Source organism: Leucopleurus acutus (assembly GCF_964270905.1).
Source record: "Leucopleurus acutus genome assembly, chromosome: 2".
NCBI lineage: Eukaryota > Metazoa > Chordata > Mammalia > Artiodactyla > Delphinidae > Leucopleurus > Leucopleurus acutus.
The window spans coordinates 174,181,706-174,207,365 of record NC_139143.1 but is presented as its reverse complement, the minus strand read 5'-3'; the positions used below and the strand labels follow the sequence as shown (position 1 = coordinate 174,207,365).

Below are 25,660 nucleotides of genomic sequence, written 5' to 3'. Positions count from 1 at the left end.
AGGCCTGGAGGGGAGAAGGGGGGAACCCGGGAAGGCTCCCCAGAGGGGGCGGCCTTTAGGCTGGGTCTTTTTTTTTTTAAACATCTTTATTGGAGTATAATTGCTTTACAGTGGTGTGTTAGTTTCTGCTTTATAACAAAGTGAATCAGTTGTACATATACATATGTTCCCATATCTCTTCCCTCTTGTGTCTCCCTCCCTCCCACCCTCCCTATCCCACCCCTCTAGGTGGTCACAAAGCACCGAGCTGATCTCCCTGTGCTATGCGGCTGCTTCCCACTAGCTATTTTGCATTTGGTAGTGTATGTATGTCCATGTCACTCTCTCACTTTGTCCCAGCTTACCCTTCCCCCTCCCCGTATCCTCAAGTCCATTCTCTAGTAGGTCTGCGTCTTTATTCCTGTCTTGCCCCTAGGTTCTTCATGACCATTTTTTGGTTTGTTTTTTAGATTCCATATATATGTGTTAGCATACGGTATTTGTTTTTCTCTTTCTGACTTACTTCACTCTGTATGACAGACTCTAGGTCCATCCACCTCACTACAAATAACTCAATTTTGTTTCTTTTTATGGCTGAGTAATATTCCATTGTATATATGTTAGGCTGGGTCTTGAGAGGAGAGAGGCAGGTTTCTCACCTTCCCCATCCTGTTCAGAGTCAGACTCTTTTGCCCAGGAGGAGCGGGACCATGAAATAGTCACAATTTCCATAATTATGGAGGTCTTGCCTCTGCACCAAGCTCTATATTAAGCACGTAATATACATGATCTCATTAACCCACCCAACACATCTTGAGGTGGCTACCGTTTGTTCTCCCGATTGTACAGATGAGAAAACTGAGTTCATAGAGGCGAGGCACTTTGTCCGAGGCCACAGAGTGAGGAAATGACGGGGCCTGGCTGCAGCCTGGGCTTGTAACTAACTGCATTTCATGTGGCCTCTTCCCCAGAGGACACCCTCTTCTCCATCCCCATCTCTGGGAGCCATTGACAAGGGGCCTGACCGTGCCGCTACAGTCTCCCCCATGCTTACCTCTCTCCAGCACTGAGAACACCAGGCGGTTTGTGCTGGAGATGGAGCAATGGGGTGATACGTGGGAACATCTGCCAGGTGGCAAGTGCACGAACGTGGGGAGGCGGCGGGGCCGAGGGACTCAAAGAGGTGGCCGTGCCGAGTGAGCACTTACTATAGACCAGTGCCGTGCGCAGGGCTTCAGGGCAGGGTCACATTCTCCCTTGCAACCACCCTAGTCCCATCTTATAGAGGAGGAAAGAGACTCAAAGAGGTGAATTAACATGTTGGCTCACCCAGCTATCTCACAGCTTAAACCTGGCTTGACTCTTAAACTGTATGCGAGCCTGGTCCCCGAGCAGCTGAGAAAAGTTGGTGTTCCTGCTACGGAATTCGACTTCACACAAGACCACACATCTCTTTGGACCTCAGCTTCCCCATCTATAAACCGAGGCGGAGGCCCTCTGCCTGCCAGCTCCAGCATTCTCCTGGATTCACGCACTGCTCCTGCTTCTTGTGGAGTCTCCAGGCGTGACAAGTCTCGCTCCCAGCCCAGCAGCGTCCCTCCAGGATGCGCTATTTCAAGGCGGGTGATGGAGGGCTCATGTTGCAAATCCACTGAGGGATAAAGCCCTCCCTTCCTACCTCCCTCCGTCCCCTTCCAGCACGTAAGGGAGGCTACTGGGCACCAAGGCGGGAATAACTGGCTAATCCCCCAGGCTGGCCTGGGCCCGGAAGCTCCCAGGAGGCCAGGGCTCCCTGGTGGCCACAGGTAGTCCCAGGGAAGACCCCTGACAGAGGGGTGTTTGAGCTCAGTCTTGAAGATTGGGTGAGACTCCTCAGCTGCCAGCTGGGTACACCCCGGCTTGGTGGATTTGAGGAAGGGTCTGCAGATGAGGCGTCCCCAGGAGACGGAAGTAGGAGCTGGTGTTGCGGCCGCCCCACAGAAGCCTGAGCCCAGAGCACAGGTTCCCCGGGTTTGGAGGAGTCTGAACTGGCTCAGAGGCGAGGCTGGGGTCAGGGGGTGCTTCTGCCTCCCTCCCCTAGGAGGCTTCTCGAAGGTCAGGTTTGCAGGCCCTGTTGCTCAGGGGCATCTAACTCCTGGCCGCCCTCCGGTAGCCGAGCGGGCCTCAGCTTTGATGCAACCCCCTCAAGACTGAGGCGTCAATGGGCTCTCTATGTGACCAGTGGGGCCGCTGGGGGCCGCCGGCCGCCGTCGTGGGCGCGGGTGAGGCCTGGACACACAGTCCCACTGTGTGGGGCCGGCTCATGCCCGCCCAGACCCTGTGGCCAGTGGGGGACTCCCAGGAATGCCCTTCCTGCCTGGGGGGGCACTGTGGACTGGCAGGGTGGTCTGGGGAGATGGGCGTGTGCAGGGCAGCCTCAGGAGCCGCCATCAAAGGGCACAGCAGAGGTGGTGCCAGGCAAACGCCAGAGTGGCCGTGGGTGGCTGGCGGTCAGCACCTTCATCTCCCAGGGTCACGGGGTGGGGGGAGGCGGCCAAGGGCGCTCTACCCAGGGTGACCAACCATCCTGGGATGCCCGGGACTCGGGAGAGTCCCCTATTGTTTAGCCACTGCCCAGAGCTGAGCACAGGACACGGTGAGTGACCTCTCTGGTCGCGGCAGCTCTCCCGCCATCCAGTGACCTCTGAGTCAGACCTACCTGGCTAGACCCGCCCAGGGCCGTTCTGTGAGGCCTGCCTCACACCTGAGAGGCCACTTCCCATTCCTTCCAGGTGTCTTCAGCTGTGCAGCTGCCCATCGCTGCTCAGAGAACTCTGGCCAGACAGGCCCGTCCCGGTCCCCTTCCAGCACCTCACCGCGCATGGTACCCCCAGCCATCCCAGGAGGTGCCCACAGTCATCTCATCCTTTCCTGCCTCTGCATCTTTGCCCACCCAGGCCATTGCCTCTGCCTGGGACATCCTTTCCCCGCCTGTCACCCCCTCACCCTGCAAGGCCCCGCTCCAGGAGGACTGTCCTCCCCCAGGCTGACCAGTGCCCCCTCTCTGATCCCCCAGCCCCCTGTTCTTTGTGTCTTATAAATTTATCACACCCCAGTGCAATTTTCAGTTTACCCGTCTCTTTCCACACCAGACTGTGACTTCAAGGGTGGAGAGCCTGACCTAGTCACCCTTGTACCTGAGCTCCCAGCACAAGGCCAGGCTCCTGATAATTTAAAAAAATGAAGGCATTTATTGAGCACTTACTCTATGCCAGGCACCCTGCTCATTTAATTCTCTCCAGAGCCCATGAACTTGGTGTAATCATCATTCCCATTTTACAGATGGGGAAACAGACGCACAGAGTAGTGAAGTGGCTCGCCCCGGGCTACAAAGTTAGCGAAGGGCAGAGCCAGGACTTGAGCCTGGAGAGTCTGATTCCAGAGCCCAGCTTGAATCTCGGTATCTACTCCTTGATAAGCTTTTGTGGAATTACTGAATAAAGGAAAACCTTTATCTCCCTGAGTCTCCCAATTCCTGCATGTGGCAGCTTAGACCCATTTCCTCTAGTTCCCTTCCTGAAGGGGTGCCCACCCTCAGTGTCCTGGGGAGAGTACTTTTGTCCATGGGGGTGCAGTTTGAGGGTGCTGTGAGAGGGACCTGCTGCAAGGGGGAAGCCCCCAAGGGGTTCAGAGAAGGGCCTCGTGGAGCTGGCCCTCCATGGGTTGTGGACGGGTCCTTGGGCAGCATCAAGGCTGTTGCCCACATTTGTCAGGTGGGGAAACTGAGGCCCAGAGACCGGAAGGGACTTGCCCACAGTCACACAGTGTACCATTAGGCCTCAGCTTCCGCATTTGTCAAAGAGAATATTCATACCCCTTCTCCTACCTGGGAGAGTCCCGGAGAAGAGATGGGAGAAGGTGGTGAATTGCTCAGGGCACAGGGCACCCCAGGAACCCCCTTTGGCCTCTCAGTGCCTGCAATTCTGCCATCAGCCTGCAGCTCTGTGGGGTAGGCACCGCCCTCTTCGTGTCTCCCCCTCACCCTCTACTTCGTGTGGAAATCAAATGTCTCTTCACGCTCTCCCCAGACCTCTCTGTCACAGGGAACTGAGAGCAGTTCTGGAATCGGGAACCCAGCCTGAAAAGCTCTCGAGAGGCAGCGATGTCGTGAGACCCGTTGGCTCCACTGCCTCCGGCTGAGGAGCTGGAACCGCAGGCCTGCATTCAGGGGGGTCCGTGAACTCAGGCGGGAAACACGTGACAGCTCTCCTTTCACTGACCTCTAACTAAAATGTAGCATCTTTTGCCACAGTGATTTTGTCACCCATGGAAATCACAGATATCCTCCAGTCTCATCAGGGCTGTCACGGATTCTCCTGGAATACCATGTATGCCCGTTCCTGCTGTATTATGGCCGTTACCATCTCCACTGAGAGGCCCATGGTCACGGAGTCACAGACTTGCTTTTTTATAGTTGGATAACTGTATTTCCATAGATTTGGGGTTTTTTCATAGTTCTTTGTATTTTGTTTTATGCGTTTAAAAATTCGATTCTGAGGAGTCTGTAGGCTTCCTGAGACTCCAGAAAGGTCTGTGGTTCAGGGCAGGTTAAGGGCCCTACATGGGACAGCATGTAGCCAAGCACTGCAGGACCCAGAGGCTGGATCGCTTTGGGGACAGAATTGCAGCTGCAGCCCTTTGAGCCTCCAGAGACAGAATCCCCCGAAGTGAGCAGAATGTGGGGGACAGAACTGGGCAGGAGAGAGGGGACCAGACAATGGGGACAGAACACGGAGCTGCAGGGAAAGCCTCAGACCCCAGACCCTGAGGCCTCCCCCGGACCCTGTCTTACAAGACACATCTGCATCCCTGCCCACCAGGCATCAGCCCGCTCCGTGCACACAGCCAGCCCAAAGCCACCAGCTGTCCTTTTCCTCTCCCTCTGTGTCACCGTTTACCATCTCTCTGGCCCCATGGCATCAGGAGCCCATCCTAGGTGGGTGGCCCTTTAGTCCTGTCTCCCAAGTTTCCTTTGTTTTAAACTCGACATTTCTCCATCTTGCTCACGGAGGGAGAAATACAGATTACAAAGACCCAGCAAATGGTTTTTATAAACTCTTATTTTCTTGCCACAGAACTGCCTTTAATTAGCTACGAGGACTACAAAGGGAACAGCGTTATAATAGGAGCCGCTTGAAGGAAGGAGCCCATGGCGCTCGGCTCCCAGACCTCGGGCTGCTGCTGGTCACCAGCCACAGGCAGGTCTGACGGGAGCGCCCCCGCCTCTCCCCACTCAGCCCCTACATGCGGCCACACAGCCTGCCTCAGCTTCTCTCCAGGGAGGAGGAATATGTCCAGCCCTCAGACAAGCCCTCACAGAAACCTCTGGACAATAGGCACCCACATGTGCCTCAGTCCCTGCCCAGAGCTGGCTGCCCAAGGACTGGCGCAGAGTCACGTGTTAGCCCACAGCAGGACAGGCAGATGGGCAAAAGGGCAGACGGACAGTCAGACCGACTTCTGTGTCTCAGCCGATCACCTCAGCTGCGAAAAGGCAACGCCAGACCCCCAGACCCTGGAGTTCCAGATGCTACTCAGTCCTTCTATCCTGGAGGAGGACTCATCCCCGTGTATAACCCAGAGACACTGCCCTCATACACAGTCCGTTCCCAGCCTCAGGCAATTAGAATGTCACAGCCAGAGGGGCCTCCATTTGGGGCACAGAGAGGTTAAGTAACTTGTCTAAGGCCGCTCAGCAAGGTTGCCACTGAGCTGGGACTCAGACTCAGGGCCTCTTGACCTCCAGTCTCAGGGGCCACAGCCCCCCTCTGGGCTCCTGCTAGCGGGGAGGAAGGCAGCAGGGGGCCCAGACAGAGGCAGGAACAGCCTCCCCCCGAGTTCTAGCCTCAGTCAGAGGTTTCAAGCGGGGGATCCCGGGACCCTATCCTTTTGGAGGCACGTAACTTCGACCTCTGGGTTCCTCTAGGCCACGAATAGAGGCAGAAGCCACCCAGAAACACTTATGTCTACCCGGGACCAAGTCCATAAGGCCTACTCCCTCAACTCTGATCCAGTTTCAAGGCCACACAGAGCTGCACGAGTTCTAACAAAAGCCTGTATCCCCTTCTCCCTCTGCTTCCCTTACCCCAGGGATCACTTGGAAAATGCAATGCAGGAGAAGTCCTCGGGAAGGTCTCTAGATCCCAAGGCGTAGACTTGCCCCCTGCCTGCTCCACGGCTCTGCTCAGAAGCTGGCTGGGCTCTGGGGGATCGGAGTATCTGAGTGTCTGCCTGAGCACAGGTAGAGGGTCTGAGCTCTCTGGATGGGCCAGAGGCTGGGGCAGCTGGGCTCAGGAGCCCTGATGGTGAGGCGGGAAGCCTCGGGTCACAGGGACACCCCTGTGTCCTCTCGGCCCCACGACCCTCCGAGGTCTGGCCTTTGAGGTCTTGAGGTCTTGTGGTATCCATGGCGCCCACCACGAACAGTCCCCACCAGCTGAGGATGAAAGTCCACAAGGGTGCTCCGCTGCAGGAGACCGCGGAGGCCACCAAGCCCTCTTCCCACCTCAGGCTTTCAGAAGCCAGCGGATTTAGGTAGTCAGCCCGGGCACTTGAAAGCAGCCAGGGCTGGCGGTGGAGGGTCGCGGTCCGGGGCCTGGCCACAGCTCCCCACCCGAAAGGGGGATCATTACTCACCGCGGATGAAGGTCGGCGAGTAGGTCGGGAAGGAATCGAAGATGCTGTTGGATGCCATGCCCCGCTCTGAGGAAGGCGAGGTTTCAGCCCTTCAGGGGGTTGGGTTGGGATTGACTTGGTTGGCTGTTGTTTTATTTTTTCCTAGCTACTTTTGAAAATAAAGGGGGGGGGGTGCTGCTGCTTTTTGTTTGTTTTTTTCGTTTTGTCCCTTTATTCCCCCTACTGCTATGAAAGGGAAAAAAGCAAAGAACGCGAGAGTGTGTGTGTGAGCGAGAGAGAAAAAAAATCCCCAAGGAAAGTAAGTTTCTGTTTGTACCCAAGAATTTGGATTCCAGGTCCCACAGGAATGTCTCGCCACAAATTTTCAACAGAAGCGTATGCAGAGTGTATCATTAGATGACGGGAAGGGGCCTTTGGCAGCCAGGGCAGGAGTCGCAGGGCAGTGAGAGCAGAGCCAGCCCCGTATCAAGCGCCACGGGACTGAATGAATGAGGCTCGCCCCCGGCAGAGCTCAGCTCAGTGGGTGCGAGGGCGGCCCGGGGGTGGGAGAACGGGGAGCCAACCAGCTCCGGCGCAGGGCCTTGAAGGCGGCTGAGGGCCTGGCCTTGTGGTTCTGTGGTTGAGGGACCAGGCCTTCACGGTGTCAACCCGACCTCAGCTCACAGGATGCAAGAAGTCAGCTCGCGGCCTTGGCCCATTGGCTGGGCGGCGGTCACCTGGGCCGTGATGTCACAGCCTCTTAGAAGATCTTGTGGCTGCCTCTCTCTCTTTTTAGAAAAAAAAAAAAAAAGAAGAAGAAGAAGAAAGAAAGAGAAAGAGAGAACAAAAAGGGATGGCTTTTATTTGTGGAGCTAGCCTCAGCACGCGGCCCAGAAGCAGAACTGGAAGCGGCTGGAGAGGGAGTGGCGTTGCGGGGGGGGGGGGGCGGTTTGGATCCTGTGGGAGATCCCTTTTTAATTAAGGCCAGTGTTGGCCCGGGCAGCCGGGAGCCCTGCAGGCCCTGCATTGGGTACCGGGAGCCCGGATCCCCTCCAGGCCCCCCCACCCTGGGCTGCGTGTGGCTCTCACGCTGTCATCGTCCACCACTGCAGCTGGGGAGAGGCGTCCACGTGTGTGGCTGGGTAGCACTTGAGGGCGATTTTAGGGGAGTTGGGATTAAGTACAAAGGGAAACACATGAAGGGATGCCAGCGGCGCTCACGCCGAGGCCTGTCTGCCTTCAGAAAGGCCCTCCTAGGGAAAGCTGGTGGCATGGCCTCGCCAAGGGGCCCTGTGCAGAGCTGGGGTTCTGAGGCCTGCGCCAGTCGTTCGAGGCTCTTTGCTCATTTTGCCTACATGTGCATCTCCGTAGCGTCTCTGTTCCAGCCTAACGTGCCTGGGCTTTCCTGCTTCTGGGTCTTTCCTCTTGCTCTCCCACTCCCCGCTCCCCCCACGCCCGGCTCCCAGTGCCCTTTGTCAGCCCCTGTTTGAATGCTTCCATTCCCAGGGAGACTCCAAAGTAGGAAAGACATGGAGGATGATTCAACGCCACACTTCCGTGTTCCCAGAAACCAGGTCAGGCGCTGTGGGGGAGGGTGGCGGTTTTACCATTTCCCTCGTAAGTTCTACTCTCCCATTTCATGGGCCAGACCACTGAGGCCCAGAATACTGACGTCAGCTTGTGCAAGGCCACACAGTATTCGGAGTGGAATTAGAATGTCAGCCTCTGGCTCAGCAGCCTGGGCCTCAGCATTGACACCGCAGTGCTCTGCAGCATCCTCTAAGCTAAATCCCAAGGTTTCCAAGAGTCCTCTGCAGACTGGGCACCACCACCTGGCCCCTCCCAGGAAGCCCAAGCTTGGGGCCAGACCCCGGCACCAGCCTCGGACTCACGCTCTTCTCTGTAAGCTAACACGGAGCAGAAGGGGCATCCGGGGGAGGAGGGGCTCGTCCAAGGTCCCAGGGAGACTTGCTTCTGCCCCCAGCCTCACTGGGTCACCTGGGAGCGGGATGCCCTAGGAAATTTGTTGTCTGTGCCTCATCTAGATCCTCATGAAGGCTCAGTCTCCTCTTCCTGACTGGCAAGTTGGTGGAGGCAGGGGATGGGGGTGGAGGTTCTTATTTGTCCAGAGAGGAAGCAGGTTTACAATGAAAGCCACAGGGCTCTGGAGTCAGATTCAAGTTCCAGTCCAGCTCTGCTGGATCCCAGCTGCAAGACTATGGGCCAAGTCACTTGCCATCTCTGGGCCTCAGTTTCCTTTCTTGTAGAATGGGGACAACACATTTCTCAAAGAGACAGGCAACTGGGTGAGGGCACCATGAAGGTTGGTTTCCTTGTCTGAGGCTCGGTGATGTAATTTGGGCTCTGTTATGAGTAAGTGCAGGAAAAGAACCATCACAGTCACATAGGAGGATAGACTGCCCCTGCTGGAAACTCATCAGCTGGCCTGGCCCGAGAAGGGCCAGGGTGGGGGGAGGGGTGGGGGGAGGGAAGGAGGGGCGGTCAGCGGCACAAGTAGAGCCTGCCAAGGGGCCTTGGCCTCCTGACTAAATTTGGAACGTTTTGGAGTCTGCCACATTGTGAAATAGATCAGAGATGAACACAACTGGAAAGACCCCCTTTAATAGAAGTGGAAACTGAGGCCCCCCAGAGGGGCAGAGACTCACCCTACCTCACCCGTGAGTCAGTGGAACCCGGGCCCCTGCTTCCCAGCCCAGGAGTTGTTTCCACTCTGCCGACACCACCTCTGGTTTCTAACGTACCACCCTACGCACTTGTCTGTTTTTTCCACACATAAGAGTGGGCCCCCCGTAACACCTATAATTTGGTCACTCTGAGGGACTCCCCCTCCCTGGGAAGCTGAGTTCAGGCCCAGGAAGGGGGCCCAGGGGCACTTCTGTGCAGCAGGTGGTTTACTGCTTTCCTGGGACCACGTGGCAAATGCTTACTGGGTGACAAGTTTGGTTTTTCCCTCAAGAGGCTTATAATCTCCATGTGCCTCTTCAGAGGCATGTACCAGACTTTGCTCGAACTCCTGGAGGCTGCCTGGGGAAGCAGAAAGAACCTTCCCGAAGCCTGACTTTGTTCCTGTGAGCTGTGAGATTGTGGGCAAAAGGCTTTTTTCTTCTGAGCCTGCTTCCTCGCCTGTGAGATGGGGCCAACAGCAGGACCCACTTCTCAAAATTGCAAAGAGGATTAAATGAAAACAAATATTGTGGGTGTGCCTGGCACATTGTAGGTGCCCAGTTCCTGAGATTCCCTTTCCTGCCACTTCTGACCGTGCACCCTCTCGGCATGCTCTGGGCAGTCAGGTGTCCTCTTTTTCTCCACTGGAAAAAAAAAATCCGATACCTTAGAAGCCTCTGAATCATTAGATCAGGTTAATCCAAAACTTTGGTTGAAGAAGGAAATCATTAAAAAAAATAGTAATGTTCCTTTATTTTACCTTTAAATTTATAAATGGCCTCCCTCTTGTTCTTCTGTCTCAAACCAGCCCAGAAGGCGTCTCCTACAATTTCCAGATTTGTCCTCTTTAAAGTGGAATGCAAATGTAAAGATGCTTACAAAGCAATTAGCACCCCGTAGCATCTAGACCTGACTCCTTCGCCCAATCTTTTACGTTTCACCCATACCCAATTCAGTTTATTTTTTAGCAACTTGCCTTCACCGAGTCTTTCCAAGGTGTTCAACCTTGGAAAGTTTTCACAGAGACAGACACCCCCGTTTTGCCTCATACCATGAACAACATCACATCACCACTAGTAAGGGTCCAATTAGGAAAACAGAAACCACTTTGAGTGATGGACACCGAGGGAAGGAAGTTAGTTCAGGGATTATTGGCAACCCAGGTGACGGAAGAGCTGAGAAGCCAAACAGAGGTGGGGAGGAGCCCCAAGAGTAGCCACGGCAGGAAGCCACTGCCACCATTCTGCAAGAGGGACACAAGGAGGAGTGTTGCCGCTAGGGTCCCCAGTGGAAGCAGGAGCATGATGGCCAGTCTTGCATTTGCTGGAGCCGCAGAGGAGACTCAGCTGCCATGGAGGGCCCCTGAGACAAAGAATAAAGCAACCTCTCTTCCTGCCGTCCTTCCACCTCCTTCTAGTGCCTTCCACCAGTCCAGTGGAGCTGGAGCCGGCTGATGTAGTGGAATCAGACCTCTGCATTATAGAGCCAAAGAGGGGACGGAGTAGATGGGTCTGAGGGCAAAGTGGCCCAACACTGGCATGGTATTCAATGGAGTTCTGTAACCATGGAAACCCAGCTGGAATGAACGGGTTTGGGAACAAACCCAACAGATGTTTGGCAAGTTGACAGCTCAGTGGGTTGGTGGGACCAGAAGGTGTGGATACCAGCGAGGGATCTGCTGGCCAAGGGCATCCACTGGCATAATACACCAGAAGAACCAGTGAACCCCACGGGCCATTTACATTGGGGTCAGTTAAGAAAACACCTACTGTGAATGGTGATGAAATCCTTTTTCTTAACCTGTGTGCAGAGCTGATACTTTCACTACAACCTTGGGTGACTGTGATTGGGGAATTATGAGCATTGGCTGCCGGGCCTGTCGATGAACCTTACACTTTACAAAGGTGGCACACTTCTGGACCCACTGGACCCTCCCAACAACCTGCGGGATAGGTGTGGCTCTCTTCACTTTTCTGATGAGGAAAAGACTAATCACAGGAATTAATCCCGAGTTTTAGCTTCTAGGAGTCAGCACAGCCAGCTTGGACAAAACAGGCAGCAGATTCGAGGTGAGGACTGGGCTTAGAGTTCAAATCCTGGCTTTCAACCAGCCAATCGCAGCACTGGGTCCAAGGAAGGTACTGGAATGATATTTGATATCTACTGCAAGCTGCCCGGGGGTGGGGGTGTGTGGGGGGGGTGGGGGATAGGGCAGAGAAGCAGGGGAGGGGGGGGCTCTACCTTCAGAGCTCAGCACAGAGACATCAAGATAAGATGTCTCTTCCCCCATCTCCCCTTATCCCCCCAGCCAGATTCACCCCCTGCTCTATTGGGAGCTCAGGTCAGAGCATGAGGCCTGCAAGCACGCAGCCCACCCAGGGGCCAGGATACGCAGGCCAAGCCAGGGATCATTAGCTAAGAAGGTACCAGGTGGGATGCACATGCCAGGAGCTGTATGCACAGGGTCTCCAATGGTGGGCTCTCAGGACAGCCAACCATGCATACTGGTCTTCCTGCCATTTCCAGGGGCAGTCAGAGAGGTGAGGAGACCTGCCCAAGGGCATCCTGTTTGTGGATGGAGGAAGCAGGATCAAACTCAGCCTGCCCTCCGCCTGCTTTCTGGGCTTCTCCCCTCCCCGCCCCCCGCCTCTCTCTTTCCTGCTGTTTGTTTCAGAAAACTGCTCACGATGCCCCCTTCAGAACCAAACCCCTCCCTCTCCTCCCCCTTCCTGCCTCAGCCCCCTTCTCCAGGCCCTCCCTTTGCTGGAACCCACGCTGCCATCTCTGTGTAGCTGCCATAGGCTTGGTGGCATTAAGGACAATCTTGCAACAATCTTTACTCTCAGCCTCTGCTTTACCAGGGACCCTGATAGCTCCACTCACGGCCTTTCTTCCTGCCTGAAATTCCACCATCAGTACACGTTTGGATTTGGATACATTTCGGCCATAAGCCCTCTGTCAAAAAGGCAGGTAGAAGCGGGTGGAGGAGTAAACAGAGCCCCCTGCAGGGGAAGAACACAGGCTGGGTTCTACCCAGCTGCCCCCCAAATGGACTTGTTGCCTCTCTCTCTGGCCAGAGTTTCCCCGCTGCTTAAAATAATGACCCCCGTGCTTCCCCATCCCACGGCCACCTGCACACGAACATCCCAGGCAGACAGAGCAGAGATGCTTCTCTCTATTTTTACGGCTGGGGAAACTGAGGCTCGCAGGGGGCAGGGGCAAAGGGTCTCACGTGCAGTCACAGGTGTGGTAAGAGGGAATCAACTGCAGGTCTGCTGCCGCCACACCCAGCCATCCCCAGGGCGCCCCTTGACTTCCCTTTTCTCCCTCAAGTCCCCTCTAGGGAGGTTGACATGCTGGGGCCTTGGAGTCGGGAGAGCGCCCTCAGGCTCTTCCTGGCCGTGCGATGTCAGCCGGTCCTGTCCGCACCTCGCTGCCCTCACCTGTAAGATGAGGAAGATCAAAAGCCCCCGTCTTCTCCCAGGGTGGGCGGGTGAGGAGGGAACCCCTGGGAAGAACACAGGTAGGCAGCTGGCTGGGGTAAGCTCTTCTTCGGCTGTTGTTTTGTGGCCGATGGTCTGAGAGCCCAGGCGGCAGCGTGTAAGGGGTGAGGGTGTCCTGTATGGAGGGCAGAGCTGGTGGTAGGAGGGGGCATGTGGCTGACTCACAGCTCTCCCAGGCTCCTTGGTGCTCCCAGCAGCTTCCTGCCCTCCCATCCAGTCCCACCGAGGCCCTGCTTCCAGCAACGCTGACTCGATCCCAGTCGAGGGCCACCCGAACCTGAGTCCCAGGCTGCAGGACTGGTCACCCCGGCCAGCGTGCATCCCTCCCGAGCCGCCGGTCCAGCTCAGAGGCCTCTCCTGTGCTCCTCTGAGACCTGGAAAGACTGGCCCCTGACGCTTCCTCCCTCAGAGTCCCAGGCCCCTCAGAGAAAGCAAGAAAACTCCAAGCTGTAGCCCCTTTGGGCTCCTAAAACGAGCTCTCTCTGGGTTTTTTGGTGGAATAATCTATTTTTAGCATCAAAGAGTGCTGCCAGGGGCTCAGACCTTCTGAGGGACAGGCTTGGTCTGACCACAAACCCTGCTGGAGGTGGGCACTCCTCAGCGGGGCGGGGTGGGGAAGGAGGGCAGCAAGGAAGGGTGTCCCCAGCCCACCCTGCCCCGACCCCCAGGGCCACACGTGGCAGACGCAGGCTCAGGGCTCCTTCCTTTCCTGCTCAGGGAGCCCCCTGCCCCCATTTTCTCTCAGTGCTTTCTGCCCGCAAACGCAATACTAATAACCATAACAAGGAGCATAAACTGGCGCTCCTCGCGTGCCAAGGACTCTTCCAAGAGCTTTAGGTAAATTAACTCAATTCTCACAAGAACCCAATCGCTTAGACAAGGAGCCTGAGTCTCAGAGAGGTTAACTGACCCAGCCAAGTTTGGCTCAGGACGGATGGAGCCAGGATTTGAACCCAGACAGTCTATTTTATCATTAGTTAGTCTCATGTTCCAGCTGAGGAAACAGAGCCTCAGAGAAAGGAATACATGTGCTCAAAATCACCTGGACAGCAAACGATGAGGCCAGGATTCACGACAGGGCTTCCAGGGCATGGCACCTCTGGCCTCGGTTCATTCTCCCAACAAATGGGGTGTGTGTGTGTGTGTGTATGTGTGTGTGTGTGTGTGTGTGTGTGTGTGTGTGTGTGTGTGTGTGTGTGTGTGGTGGGTACTATTATTCTCCCCCCTCCCATTTTCCTGAGGAAACTGAGGCTCCTACAAGAAAAGGGACCCACCTGAGTTTGCAGAGCTAGGAAGTGGTGGAGTCGGGATTTGAACCTCATCTGTTGGAATTCCTGGAGCCTTTGCTAGAAGCTGCCAGTCTCAATCCCCACCCCCACCCATCCCCCAATCCCTGCTGCTTTCTCTGAGGAGGCTGGGCCCCAGGAGGAGCCTGGATAGGGTTGTAATTTTTAAAAAATGATTTGGTCTTAATGTCCCCCCCACCCTTCTCCATCCCTTTCTTTCTCCTTCAATCATAATGACCCCGTTTGCAAGGGTGTGCTGGCCAGCAAATTTGCTGACCCAGGCAAAAGGAAGGGGGTGTGTGTCATTATGTGGTTGGGAAATGGTGAAGCATTTCATATGCCACCGATCTAGTATCCCAGGAATTTCTGCAGCCCTCAAGGAAATTAAAGAATTAGCTACCATCCAGGGCTGTGGCTTCCTCCTCACTGTGTGTGTGCATTTTCTTGACTTTAAATAGGATGCTCTGAGCATCTGCACGTAAGTGGCAGCATTGTAGGAAGAGGGGCTGCCTGGGGTAAGGAGAAAGTCCTGGCCAGTGAGGGTACAGACCGAGGCTCAGAGAGGGGCAGGAACTTGCCCTAGGCCACACAGCTAATACCCAAATCTGTACCACCCAACTTGTGGCCTGATGCTCTTTCCATGCTGCCAGGCTCTGCAAATAATTTGCTGCGTGAAATCAGACAAGTTCTTTTTCCCTCTCTGGGTCGTTTTTCCTTATATGTAAAAGGACAGGGTGAGATCATTGTCTTCGTCTGGGTTCCTCCAAAGACAAACCTTGAACCTAAGGACTAAGTGTAAGCAGTTTATTTGGGAAATGATCCCAGGAAGCAGGGGTGAAGGAGGGGGCACAGGGAAGGGAAGTAGCCCATACAGGGCACAGCTTGCCGCTCTGGCACCTGGAGCTCTACCCCCCGGGACCCCTCTGAGGAAGTGGGTGGAACCCGCACAGAACTGCTTCCCCAAGGGCCAGGGAGCTGGGGAGTGTATCCACCAACTCCCATCTCTCACTAGTTGAGGGTTATTCTATGAGTAATGACTCTCCAACAATTCTTGCTGCTCCCCTTGGGCAAAGCTCACTCAAGACCAGAAAATGTCCTCAGGCCGACCTGTTCTTTAGGGGAACTGTCTATTTGGGGAGGGTGTATGATTTCTAAGGCATCCCTTGGCTCTGATAGATGAGGATTTCTTATTTCATAGGCATCTTCCTCAGTATCCTTCCTATCAACCCTTCTGAGCTGTCATGACATTAGGGAAGTAATGTGTTAGCACAGTAGATGAGGTACAAAGTCATACCCTCACTGCCTGTCCCAGAGCCTGAGCTTCTCCTATCCATGCTTCAGCATATTTAAACACTTTTTAAGTAGTGTTTGTTGAAACCCCTCGGGGTCAGTGTCTCAGCGTACCCTCAACGAGGAAGGTACCAGGGAGTAGGCTGAATGCGGGGAGAGGGACTCTGTCCTCCATCACTTTGGCCAAAGAAGTCTGCTTTGTCTTTTAATTTTTAATTAAAAATTTTTTTTATTATTCCCTCAAAGTTATGCACGCTCATGATTTAAACAAATACTTCTATAAGGCGCTCCTTCCCACTCCTCAGAGAAAACCATGTTCAACACCTCTAACTGTTTCTTTTAGTATTTCCTCCACTTCTCTAAATAATATGTTTACCAAATTCATTGCGATTTTTCAGTTTTAGATATTATCTATTGACTTTCCATATGAAAGAGGATTTAGCTCCTTTTACCTGGCCTTCTCCTTAACCATGTACCTTTCTATCCTTCTAGGATAGTAGTTATTTTGGTTAGATGAGCTGTTAGCATTTCCTTTTTTCAACTGGGTAAATGCTTTCCCGGCTGGGTCATATAGTATGCTCTGATCACATTTCCTTGCTTGCATAGCCTTTTGTTTTCCCTGGAGTTATAGTTTGTTTAGCTTTTCATTTGCATAATTTTCTGCGTGCTTACCACAAATTTATTCCCAAACTCTCCACTAGTTGTCCAAATCTCCTATTATGAAATTCAACAGCATCGATTCCTTTATGGAGTCCTCTCTCCTGGAATATCCTAACCTGCTCCAGTCTAGACTGGTTGCTCTCCAGGTCTGCTACTCAGCTATTAACCTGTGATCTTTCTACACTGATATCCTGGGGTTCTCTTTGCCCCCTCTTACACCAGAAGCTCTGTTTTCTGGATCCTTTCTCTTTCTTGGTTTATTTCCTTGTTTTGACGGAGCACATCTTCCAGTAGCTTCCCAAGAAAGGATGCATGCAAGGTAGATTTATTGATGAGCATTTGATGATATCTTTAGTCATACTTCACAGGTAGTTTGGCTGGGCATAAAAATCATAGTTAAAATAATTTTCCCTCTTCAAAGGTATTTCTCCATTGTTTTCTTGCTTTTTGTGCTGCTACTGGTAAGTCTGAAGACATTCTGATTCTTAATCTCTGAAAATAGCTTATTTTTTTTCCTCTCTGAAAACTTTGAAGATATGCTTTGTCCCAAGTGTCCTAAAATTCCACAATTATATGCCTTTGTGTGGTTCTATTTTCACCCGTTGTTCTGGACATTCCATTAATCCTATGACTTGGACTTTTGTGGTGATCGATCCTGGCTAGTTTTCAAGAATTATTTCTTTGATTATTTTTTCCCTTCCCTTTTCACTGTTCTATCTTTCTGTTGAGGCTTCTAAAGTTCTAAATAATTTAAGATTCTCATAATTTCTAAAATTCTTTTCCTCTCTTCTGTTTCTTTGTGTTGTGTTTTTGTAGTCTTTTGGGGGGAGATATCTTCATATTTTTCTTTCCATGTCTCTATTAAGTTTCTAATTTTTGTTATAATAATTTGAATTCATACTTTTTGATTTTCTAATTATTACAGTTCATCTCTTTTCTTATTGCATAGATGCAGTACCTTCTCCTTATCCCTCTGAAGATATGAATGATAGACTTTCAAAAAAAGATTTCATCTCCCTGTCTAGTGTGTTTCTTTTCAGTTACTTTATTTTTTCCATTTTATTTTGTCTTGTCTTTCCTGGTAGAGTCTTTCTTCAAATGGCTGATGATCCTTGGCTGTCTGCCCTATTTAATAGAGGGCACTAAACTCTGATTGGAAGCTCTGTGTAATTGAGTCCAGCCTGACTCTGGACTTCATAGAGGGGTCTGAGTAGGTCAATTCCTTGGTCAGTATCTTTAGATCTTTCCCCTTGGTCTGCTCAGATTCCTTGGGGTAGACTCTCTTGATGTCTTTAGAGGGTATTGGACTGGCTGCCAATATTCTGGGCCAAGAGGGTTATAAATGCACATATGTAACATTCTCCTGATCCTTCATGATCCTTCATGCCATACATAACCTCTATCTTTTATGTGGCTGGTCCCCTCCTGTCCAGAGACCCTCTGATTTTTTTTCTCTCCAAAAAATAAACCTCAAATATCCTACTGAGGTGGGAGAGAGAATCTGGGGATCTAACTGCTTCCTACAGACTTTCGAACGTTCCTCCTGTTCTCAGTCCCTTCCCCACCTGCATTTCTGGATGTATCTCTTGTGCCCAATCCCTGAGTCTTTGGCAGTTTTGCCATGTAGGAAGCTGAGTGCTTTCTGCTTTCCCACGGCATGTCTGTGGGGATTCAGGTCGCTCAGGTCTGCCAAGTCAGTGGCTTCTCCACAGATGCTTTACAGGTTCCTACACTTTGCTGCTGTTATCTTTTCTCTGTTCTCTCTGACCTGGTAGTCAAATAACCTAAAATAACCCCCCAAACCAAAAAACACACCGCCAACCACCTAGCCAACAACAACACTCTACAGATAGGAAGCAGAGGTAAACTCATGTCTTCAATCCACTCCTTTCTGTTTTCTAGAGTGTGGGGAAGATTTTGATTGAAATAAGAATTCCAGATATATCTTGTTTGTGTTTGGGAAGACTCAACTTTAAAAGATGTGAGTTCTCCTCCAAATTCACTTATAAATTATATTAGCAATTCCAGTAAAAACTCCAACAGGAGTTTTCAGTAAAACTTGACAAACTATTTCTAAAGCTCATGTGGAAGAAGAATGGCCAAGAAAAGCCAAGACAATTCTGTAAGAGGGGAGCTAGAAGGGTCACCCTGCCCGATATCAGGATCTAGGATACGTTACAGTCATGAAGTCAGAGAGGTACTGGCACGAGATGACACGATTAAGCCAGTGAAATAGAATAAAGAACCCAGAAACCGATGCCCCTATAAGGGTGCATCTGTCAGGATCCTGGAGGAAACAGATGTTACCCTCAAAGCCTTGACTAAGGAGCATTAAGGAAGCAGCTCTTTATGGAGGTATGGGCAGGATCAAGGGAGCCAGCAAGCGATGCTGATGGTCCCAGATTCTAGCAGCAATGGGAAACCATCACCCCAGCCTGTAGGGACGAGGGAGGGGAGATGGTTCGGGAAGTCAACAGCTCTGGGACAGGAGGTGACTCACAGAAGAAACGCAGACACTGCCCAAACCATGGCTGGCCAGGCAGGGAAGGAGCACCTCCTACAGTGCCAGAGGGCATGGAGACCAGGTGAGGCAGGCCATAGATGGTAGCCTCTGGGTACACAGAACAGTGCAGAGAAAGGTGACAAGCAGATCTGAGCGTGGGGAATGGAGAAAAACCAATACAAATTGAAATAGCCAACCATCTCCTGGGTAGTCCACTCAAAGGTCCCACAGACAAGGCAAATGCCACAGCTCCCAAAGGGACTTCATCAGAACCCCTTTCTCCTTCCGTGAATGGCACGGTCATCCGCCCTGTCCCCAAGCTGGATCCTGGATCACTCTCCTCTCTGCATTTACTGTTGAATTTACCTGCAAAATAATCCCCATGCTGCTTCTTGCCTGGTGGGATGACAGCTCATCCTCCACCTATCAGCCAGGTAGGCGGAGAATCAGTCAGTACCCTGCCTACGCTTTCAACAACATCCCATTTTCTACAAGAAAACCCTGGTCTTTCCCTCCCCCTGTTCCTCCCAGCTCCAGCCTCCCAGGCCAGGTGTGGTGTCTTCACAAGTCTGTGCCTTTGCCCCTGCTGTAATCTCTCCCGAGAGGCCTGCATGCTCCCTGCCCCTGCTTCCTGTCCACGGACAACTCACTCCTCTGTGAAACAGGCTTCTCAGCTTCTCCATATTTCTAGCTGCTGTCATTCCTATGTCTGGTCCCCTCCACCTTCTGTGAGTTTTCAAAAATAGGAAGTGTGTCTCCAGATACTGGAAGAAGCACTCATGAATGTTTGTTGAATGAATCCATGATCGAATGACCAAATAAGGAATTGAATGAATGCCCCTCCTTTTCTGAAATACTGAAAAAGAGGGGGCTTGGGCAGCTGGGCTCGAATTCCATTTCATTTACTCAACAGCTGTGCATTGTGCACTTACTACGTGTCACATCCTATGCTTCGTGCTGAGGACACAGTGGTTAAAACAACAGGTGTGACCTCTCCTCTTGTGGGTCTTAGAGTCTGATGGGGGAAATCGACATTTGACAAGTAAGTTCACAAATAATTACTGCATTTTAGTCATGGATGAAGCGACATTTTACAGAGTCAGGAGCCGTTGTGACCCATGGGTGAGGGTGAGACCTGTGAGGAGTGGGCCTGGTGGAGGCCACAGCATGGGCAGTGACCGGAGGAGGACAGGAGGTCGGCCTGGTTTGGGAGCTGCAGAAGAAGGCCATGGGCCCGGGGAGAGGGGAGGCTGAACAGGTACACAGGGGCCAGCTCTGGAAGGATGTAAAGGTGACCAGAGGTGAGGATAGTGTTGGTGAGTCTTGGGGGTGTAACATGATCAGGTTTGCATGTTCTAAGTTTTCTCTAGAGAACTAGTTGAAGGGGGACTGAGGGCTGTGGTCAGGGGCGTCCTATACACACACACAGGCTGCAATCCCTGTCACCAAGGGCAGAAGGGCAGGGTGACCCCCACTCTCCTTCCCTCCCCTCGCAGTCTGAGGTGGCTTCCTGTTAAGGTTAGCCCTGGGGCCCCTGTCCCAACCTCCCTGAGATAAGCCTGCCTGCTCTGAACCTGCCCCCTCCAATACCCTTCATGAGGGTCTCCCCGGCAACCTCACATTTTTGGAGAAAGGGACAGCCTCTCCCAACATCCCACCCTTGACCTGCCTGGCTCTCATGAGTTGAGCGGTGAATCCCCCGAAGATTATGTCCACATCCTGGAACCTGTGAATGTTACTTTACATGGCAAAAGAGTGAATATTACCTTATATTGTAACAGGTGTGCTTAAATTAAGGATTTTGAGATGAGACTATCTGGGGTTATCCAGGTTGGCCCCAAGTGCCGTCTCATGTGTCTTAGAGGCAAAGGGAGGCCACGCGGAAAAGAGGAGGCAGGGACCAAAGTGACGCAGCCACAAGTCAAGGAATGTTGGCCCCACTGGAAGCGGAAAGAGGCCAAGAAAGGACTGTCCTCTAGAGCCTTCGGAGAGAGCTTGGCCCTGCCCACAACCTGATCTGGGCCTCCTGGGCCTCAGATCTGTGGGAGAATACGCTTCTGTTGTTTCAAGCTGCCCAGTGTGTGGTTGTGTGTTTCCGCAGACCTAGAAAACGAACATGCAGCTGAGACGCCCTCGCTGCCTGGAATCCTGGACTGGCGGCTTGGGGCACTGTCCAAGGGTCCTATAGCGCAGGCCTCACGCGTGAGGTGTGACTGGGCCAGTGTGCCCAGAAGGCCCAGCTTGGGCTTGCCACACGTTGTATTGTGCCCCCAAACAGTCCTCAACTGAACCGAAGTGAATTTTGCATGTGGAAAGGCATGGACTTGCCAACCAGGCCAAGCTGGGTTCAAACCCCCTTCTGCCAGCTGCTTCACGGCATGAGACACAACTCTCGTGTCTGTAAATGGGGGCAATGGCAGCACCCATCCAGGCAGAGTGGAAAGGACCCGGGTTAAACCTGCAGCTCTACCACAGGCTGCTGTGCACCCAGGGCCAGCGCCTCAACCTCTCGGAACTTTTACTACCAGTTGAGGGTCAAGAAGGCATCAGGGAACTGGATTGGGGCAACCAATTGGCAGGCAGTTTCCGCGGGTCCCCTTGGCCCCAGGGTCAGCCCCACAGGCTCAGATCTGCCCATCAGCCCACCCCAGGAGGCCCCTCCTTGGCCTGTGGCCCCTCACAGGGCCAAGGACCCTCAGAAATGGTCCTGTCCCTGGGGAGGGGGGAACGGGTCCCCCAGGTTTCTTGAGGGGCCGAGAGGAAGTTGCCCGCCCCCGTCCCCAGCTCCCACCCCACCCCTGCCCCTCATGCGTAGATGTTTGAGTTCCCTCTTTCAAGGAAACAGATCAAAGAGCCTGAAGTAGCCTCAGGATGGGGGGCGGGCAGGAGGGGAGAGCTGCCTGGGGGTTCATCTCTGCTGTGCCCTGCACTTCCCCTTTTACACGCCACCCCTCGTCTTCACCCTCACCTGCTGACCAAGGTGACCCTCTGTCCTCATTTGAAGCGTGGGGAACTGAGGCTCAGGCCAGGCAAGTCCCTGACAGCTCTGAGTGGAGCCAGCCTCTGCCCCCCGGGGGGCCCCTCCAGGCCTGCCTGCCTGCCCCGGATGGGGGCTGGACTCCTCCTCCTCTTGCCTTTCTCCCCTGCCTGTAGTTACTTTCATCTCCCTCTCTAATTACAAAAGCAACACACGTTCAATGCTGAACACTTGAAAAGACCAAAGAAAAAAATTTAATAATTACCCCACACCTCTTACTTAGAATTAAACTCGGTCAGTATTTTGGTGTGTGGACCAATATACACTATCAAACGTAAAATAGCTAGCTAGTGGGAAGCAGCCGCATAGCACAGGGAGATCAGCTCGGTGCTTTGTGACCACCTAGAGGGGTGGGATAGGGAGGGTGGGAGGGAGACACAAGAGGGAGGGGATATATGTATACGTATAGCTGATGCACTTTGTTATACAGCAGAAACTAACACACCATTGTAAAGCAATCATACTCCAATACAGATGTTACAGAAATGTTTTTTGGTGTGTATCTTTCTCTTGAGTCAGTGTCTGTCGTTTTCTTTCTCCTCCCAAGATGTCATCACCATACCTGAATTTTCATGAATCTTTCCCCACCTGGATAGATAATGTTCCACAGTGGGCATTCTTCCCCTGAGTACAGCAAGCTCCGGAGAGTCTGGGGCCCCTCTCTGTGTGGAAAAAACCACACACAGAGTCACATACAATACGTAGTTTCTGGTGAGAGGGTCCCTAGCTTTCATAAAATTCCCAGAGGAAGCCAGGGCCCAAATAAAGGTTAAGACCCCCTCTTCTGCCCACTGGTCCAGGTCACAGGCGGGAGCTGTGACTGGGAAAGGCTAGCCATTTGGGTGCCCTGGGGGATGACCGTCCCCGCTCCGTGGGCTCTGCAGTGCCAGAGCTGTCTCTGCGGGAAGGAGCTCGATTACACGGGTGTTTGTGGGGAGAGGCCTATGGCCTACGTGCATCTGGGGTTTGTCAAAGTACAGATTCCCAGGCCTGCAGCCGCTTCCACCCAGTCCCACGCGACCACCCTCCAAAGAGCCCGCCACTTCCACCTGCCTGTGCTGCAAAATGTTTGAAAAGTGCCCTCTGGTTTCTGAGGCGCCATTGGCTTTGGGGAGCTCGGGAGGCGTGTCCAGAAGGGTGTGAGATGGATTCAAGAGGCATTTAGGAAGCCGCCTAGAATGAGCTGAGAATGACTCTGGGTTTGTGGCCTGGAGGCTGGGCGGTTGGTGGTGAGGAACACCAGGCCGGAGCCTGTTTGGTGGGGGCCATGGGGTGGAGCCTTTAGGAACACGGGGCGGAGCTTGTGACGTCCAGAGCTGGGAAGGCTCCAGGCGGGTCCTGCCACATCTGAGGAGGTCTCCTGGAGGAGGTGTCCAGCAGACAGGTAGAGGTACAGCTCTGGAGCCCAAAAGGAATTTGGGCATCACCTGCTCACACATGGCCATGGAAGGGTGGGTGTGAAGGGATCCAGACAGAGGGCTGGAAGCTGGGACACACCAGTCTGAGGGATCAGGAGGGCGAGGTGAGCTCAGAAAGGTGACTGGGGAGGTAGAGCGGGTTCAGGCGAGGGTTTGGAAGGAAGGTGTTACTGACGGGAGCGAATGCTGCGGAGAGAACCTAAGACGTGACCGCGGATTTGGTGAGCAGGACGTTGCTGGTGATTAACCAGGTGCAATTTCAGGTGAGCGCGGGCGGGGGTTGCGGGGGCAGCAGAAGTCAGACCATATTCATTGATTCGCTCATCCATTCATCAATTCATTCACTGTTTCAGGCTTGGGGCAAAGAGGAAAATGGTCTTCCAGGGGCCTAGGGCTGGAAGGGCTGAAGGGCTGTGGCCAGGGGACTGGGGAGGCGGGGGACAAAAAGGGTACAGAGGACCAGAGGGCTCCGTGGGAGATGATGGGGGGACTCTCTGGGGGGGCACCTGGAAGCAGTGGAGAGGTGCACCCCCTTGACAGCGGGGAGAAGGTGGAGGGGCAGCCTCTCAGGGAGGGCTGCAGGGAGGCGGCATACTTTGGAAAGAGCCAGGTTCCGGGCAGGTGGGAGGTGAAAAGAAACTCCCTAAAGTGAACCATGGCCTGGGGGACCCCGGGGCTCCGTGGCGGGGTTTGGTGTGGTGGGGAGAGGATGGAGAGGCACAGAAAGCACAAGTGACCAGCATAGGAGCTCTGGGCCAAAGAAGGCAGAGATGGGCTTCAGAAGTCCCAGTGTCCCCATCTGTCCCTTATCCTGCCTGATCCTTCCCGCCCCCGCCAACCTCTAGAATCCCTGTGCTTCCCATCCTCCCTGCATCAGAATCCACTCCCAGAGAACAACCAAGATGCCTTCCCTCTGAGGCCTGGACCACTGAGCCACCTTCCTAGCTCCCCCTCCCCTGCATTCTGGTAAGTGGATAGAGCAGGCATTAGGCCGGCGGGGAGGCAGCTGAGATGGTGGGATTTCAGGCAGTGGGATGCAGAAGAGAGAGAAAGCTCTTCCCAGCATCACCGGGCCAGTGACTACACTGGCACTAGGGGCCTGGCCTCAATGTAATCCTGGGCCCTGCCACTCCTGGTGACCCAATAAGGACAGCCCAGGACACAACCCCCAGCTCCTACTGAAGCTACAATAGTATTTCCAAGGCAGAGCAACCAGAAGCAAGAGAGAAGTCAAGACACTTCCCTTGCCTGCTCTGTCAGCTCTGCATTAAGGCACATCAGATAAGCCTCTTGTCTTGTATGTGGTCGAGGTGTCAGACGGGCCCGGCTGCTGTCTGCTTCCCTCGGTGGTTCTAACTGTTCAGATGGGCCTCCGGGAAGCTTAGGGAGGGCGTGGGCAGAGGCCGCTCACTCCTGGAGCCTGGGCTGGGGTAGATTCCTCAGCCCCGTGGCAGCCCCAGGGGATGCAAAATGCCTGGTCCTGTCCCTGTCTACAGCCTCCCATGGTTCCCTGGGATCCGCAGCAGCACCTCCACACTCCTCAGCCTGGAGTTTGAGGCCTTCCAGGTAAACTTCTTTCTGCTTCTAATCATGCATCTTGCACTAGCCAGGATAGGGTATACTTTGCACTTAAAAAAAAAAAAATCCAGGTCACTGTCCACAGGGATTCTTCCTCCTGGAAGTCCCTCCCTTCCTTCTGCCACTGTCTAAGTCCTGCTCCCCCTTCATGACCCGGCTTTCGTGCCCCTCCTCCAGGAAGTTCCCAGCTGCCAACCTCATGCTTCTATTCTTCTGTGTTTTTAGTAGCCAAGATGTCAGCTTCTGCTTCTGCTTGCCCCCTTAGTGCCTGGCACCGTGTGGTGTGTGGCATGGGCATCAGTGATTGCATCCACTGGATTTTCTACCCCATTCAGGTTTAGCTCACATATTTGAAGCACCTACTACATGCAGGCCTTAAATTTCACAAACTCAGCCTCCTTAAATTTACTTAATGGTGTGGGGATGTTGGTACCACCTCCTCCATTTCCATGTTAGGAAACCGAGGCTCAGAGAGGCTAAGGAACACCCCATAGTCACACAGCCAGGAAGTATCAGAGTTGGGGTTGCACCGGGGCCTTCCTGAGTTCACAATCTGGGTGTTTCTACTCCATGCTTTATCTTTCCATCTGGAACATTTTCCATCAGATGGGGTTTTGGAGGAAGCAGAGAGGAGGGATCTGCTGTTTTCACCTTGACATTTATTTCAACCTTCTCTTTCTTCTTTATTACGTTTTTCCTTATAACAAAAGGTATTTGTGTTCAGGTCTGACTCTTAAATCCAGTGCTCTTTCTAAGACACTCTATTGCCTCTGTTCCAGGTGGAGTCCCTGAGCCAGAAAAAGACAGAAAGTTCACCTGGACCATTTTCCCCTGCCTCCGGTCAGGACTCTTTTGACCATAACAAGTGACAGAAACCCAACTGTGATGGGTTAATATTATGTGTCAACTTGGCTAAGTGCTAGTATCCAGATATTTGGTCAAACACCAGTCTAGATGTTGCCAGGAAGGTATTTTTATTTATTTATTTATTTTTGATGGAAAAGAGAAGAGTTTTTATTTGCTTTAATAAATAACCTACACATCTTAGTGATTCACAACAGCAAACA

At 53.1% G+C, this 25,660-nt stretch overlaps 1 protein-coding gene across 1 annotated transcript in view; it reads right to left on the bottom strand.

Annotated features, from left to right (window-relative positions):
* The window catches only part of RUNX3 (RUNX family transcription factor 3), a gene marked incomplete at both ends in the record, with an annotated part of 60,166 nt that extends 53,119 nt beyond the window's left edge, over positions 1-7,047 (bottom strand). Inside the window, 2 exons of the mRNA XM_082832628.1 lie at positions 6,655-6,743; positions 6,971-7,047. Coding sequence (XP_082688754.1) covers positions 6,655-6,743; positions 6,971-7,047 — 166 coding nt within the window. The remainder of the gene's footprint in view (positions 1-6,654; positions 6,744-6,970) is intronic.
* Between the last annotated feature and the right edge of the window lie 18,613 nt (positions 7,048-25,660).